At 23.7% G+C, this 3,593-nt stretch overlaps 1 protein-coding gene across 1 annotated transcript; it reads right to left on the reverse strand.

Moving 5' to 3' along the window:
* Positions 1-242: 242 nt before the first annotated feature.
* Phum_PHUM098420 (protein orai, putative) lies at positions 243-982 on the reverse strand (the record flags this gene model as incomplete). The annotated part of the gene is made up of 2 exons (XM_002423908.1): positions 243-752; positions 860-982. The coding sequence occupies 2 exons, from the start codon at positions 980-982 to the stop codon at positions 243-245; spliced, it is 633 nt and encodes a 210-aa protein (XP_002423953.1).
* Between the last annotated feature and the right edge of the window lie 2,611 nt (positions 983-3,593).

Raw genomic sequence — 3,593 nt, forward strand, 5'->3', positions numbered from 1 at the left:
AAAAAAAAAAATTTAATTTAAAATAAAATAATTGAATGGGTTAAATCGTAGTTATAATTTTCCACACCTTCTTTTTCTTCAATTATACAGTTTAGTTTTAAACTTTTATAAAAAATATTTATAAAAAAATTTGAAAGACACTTGAAAGGTATTTTTAGACAATAATAATAATAATAAATAATGTTTTTTTTTTATGGAATTATTATTCTAATTCGATAATCCGTATTTCTATAACGACTGCATTAAACGACTTGCATGTTTAAACCGTTGATTCGATCGCTATCACCCGCTTCAATTTGTTCTTTTAATAATTCCAATTCTCTTATGCCCGACACGGTTACCTCGTATTTATGAGTAACCAGGGATCTGTAAAAATGTATGGCGAAAGCTAAGAATATAATTAAAACCGGTATTAAAACGATGCAAGCCGACCAAGCAGCGTATTGTGAAAAATCGTAAAATTTAACCCAACACAATATGGCGATTTCGACTAAAAAAAGTAGCAAACCCAAAAGGGTGGAAAAAGCCCAGGCCGTTTCTATGTACCAGTGAAGTCTTTCGTGAGGAGATTCGTGGACCAGGTTAATCGAGTGAAGATTACACACGGCATCGATATTTGGCAAAATGCAAGTGCTTATCATTAAAGCAAGCATGTGTACGGCTACGAGGAGTGTTGTACAAATGGCGAAAGCTACCAGCATTTCAGGCGGAACCTGAGTTTTTTCGTTTAATTGTACTTCCACCATGGCAACCTAAAAAAAAGAAAAATTTCAATAACGTTAAATATTTACATAAGAAAATTAAATTTTTTTCGTTTTTCCCCGTGCCTGTTTTAAAATTTATCGTTAAAAATATTTACCATGGCAAAACCAGACAGTAAAGCTGATGTCTTACTGGAAGCTTTTAATTTGGCACGACTGAGTTGAAGTTTTCTCCAAGAGAGATAACTCGGAGTATGCAATTCATCTCCAGCTTGTGACATGTTGCCAGATCGAGCCTTTTGAAAACAAAAAAAAAAAACAAAAAAAATTTTTTTATATTTTATTGAAAATTTCTTTTTGTTTGAAAGTTTTGATTTATATTTAATCATACACAATCATTTACAAATCTATGTCAAAGATTTTGAAATGAATGCGACAGGAATAATAAGAACCTTTTTTTTTAAAACAAAACCAAAATAAATTTTTTTAAATGTGGCATGCAGTAATAATAATAATAAACGACCAAAACAATTGTTTTTTGTCTTTTTAAATAAATTTAACCATTGAACAAATTAATAATTATACCGATTGAATTTTATAATAATAATACTAAAATTTTAAAAAGCCAAACGCAAGAATATAAAGTTAAAAAAATATTTAAATGATTGATGGTGGAAAATGAATTTTTTTTTTTTTTTTGTAAGGAATGTTTAGTCGTAAGTAGAAACTTTATAAAATTTATTTTAAAACATTTATCAATCCTTCTTCTTCATCTTCTTTTAAATCCATTAACCCAAATACATCATTAAAGTTTTGACTTATATTTAAAAAATACACGCATTTTAAATAACTACTAACTACCTTCACACACACACAAATATATGAATTTTAAATTCTATTGTTTTTTTTTTTTTTTTCAATTTCTCCTATCGTAAAAAAAAAAAAATATATTATGCAATTCAGTAAATAATAATAATAATAATAAATAGTAATTTTTAATTAATAAATTAATAAATTTTGAATTAATTTTTTAAATTGCATGCACGTATTATAAAAATAACGGCTTACCAAAACGTTTCGCTCGAACATGTCATCCCAATCTTCTAATAATCCCAAAATTTAAATAAAAAGAAAAAAAGAAAAAAAAAAAAAAAAAGAAAAAATTAGGAGTGTTAGATTAATTAAATAATAAAAAAAAAAAAAAACAAACTATTACACAAGTGATAAAACAAAATTTTTTTTATAATAATAAATTAATAACTTTGGTTTTTTTTTATTTATTTATTTATTTAAATAATCGAATCTAACTGCATTTTTTTGTTCGTTTGAAAACTCCATTGCGAAAAAAAAAAAAAAAAAAAACAATTTTTTTTGGCCGTTACACATACAGAAATAACCATTATCTTATTTTTTTTTTTTTTACAAAGTGTTAAAAACCAAAATCACATTTGATAACATTCATTAAAAAAAAATTTATTAGTAAAAATATTTCATGAAATTTTTTTTGCAGAATAAAAATTATTGTTAAAATCCAATTCGAGTATATAAAATATACTGCAGAGAGAAAATTTTTGTGCCCTTGACTAAGCTAATGTCAAGTTTGCTAAGATTAAAATTCTTTTAATTGTCATTGACCAAAATGATTGGGCCACAATTAAATTTTTCAAACACATATTAAGACTAATATAGTATAATTCAATTTAAATCGTGCAGACATATTTAATAAATAACACCTTTTGTTTTTTGTTTTAATTTAATGAATAAAGAAAAAATTTTGGCCATTTTTTTTTTAAAAAACATTATGTAATTGTAATTAAACAGTTTTTACATAATGTTTTCCTAATAGATTTTGATAATTAAAATATGAAACCAAATTTTATTTAAAGAATGTTTTCTGTCGAATGGTAACAAAATGGAGTACAATTATTATCGTAAAAGCTGTACAAATGTTTAATTTAACTCACCACAGCCAATTAATCGAGGGTCTAAATATTTATTCCTGTTATGATGAAAATTTTGATTTAGAGGATTAAAATCCACACAAAAGGAAGTAGTTGTGTTTTTACAAAACATGAGATTCTAAATGTTATATTTCCACCCTGTATTGTTAAATTGAATTCTTCCAAACTCCAATTTTAATTTCATGTTTAAATTTTTATAATCGTATACCTAAAAAAACTGTGCAAGCAAAATTTTTATTATAAAATCTCTTTAAAAGTGATTTTAAATACAACAATATGTCAGATCAATTGTTTAATTAACATTTGTAATTAAATGAAAATTTCTTTAAATGTTAATACATACATCAAAATCAAATTGAAACATTTACAGATTCTAATGTATTAGGAGAATGACTTCTTAAAATAGTAAATGTATGTTATTATCCAAGATATTTACACACTCACATTGTAATCACCAATTTTTCAAAGGAAATGCTCAAGGTCCACTGAAAATATTTTTGCATTACATCTACAACAAATAAATTAATTTTAATCCTTATTATAAAATATTCCAAAAGGATAATATTTTTATTTAATATATTTAATAGTTAAACTTTACACCTATAAGATTATAAAGATTTTCAAATTAGTAATTGTAAGTGAAAATTGGAAAAAAATAAAACTTGAAATTTGCCTCTTGAAAAAAATCAATTTAGTCTAGATTTAATTTTTATATTTAATATTGTGCAGTAATTAGTACCTTTTTTTTTTTAAAAATAAATGCTGCGTAATTAATAATTGAAATAATTATTCTAAAGAAACCTTGTTAAATACTTGAAAAAAAAAAGAATATGTCATAAATTTTACATAACGTTCATTTAAAATAAAGCAAGGTAACAAAATAATATTTCATACTCACTTTTAAAATAAAAAATTTTAATTTAAAAAATTA

Source organism: Pediculus humanus, genomic scaffold (genome assembly GCF_000006295.1).
Source record: "Pediculus humanus corporis 1103172107449 genomic scaffold, whole genome shotgun sequence".
NCBI classification, from domain to species: domain Eukaryota; kingdom Metazoa; phylum Arthropoda; class Insecta; order Psocodea; family Pediculidae; genus Pediculus; species Pediculus humanus.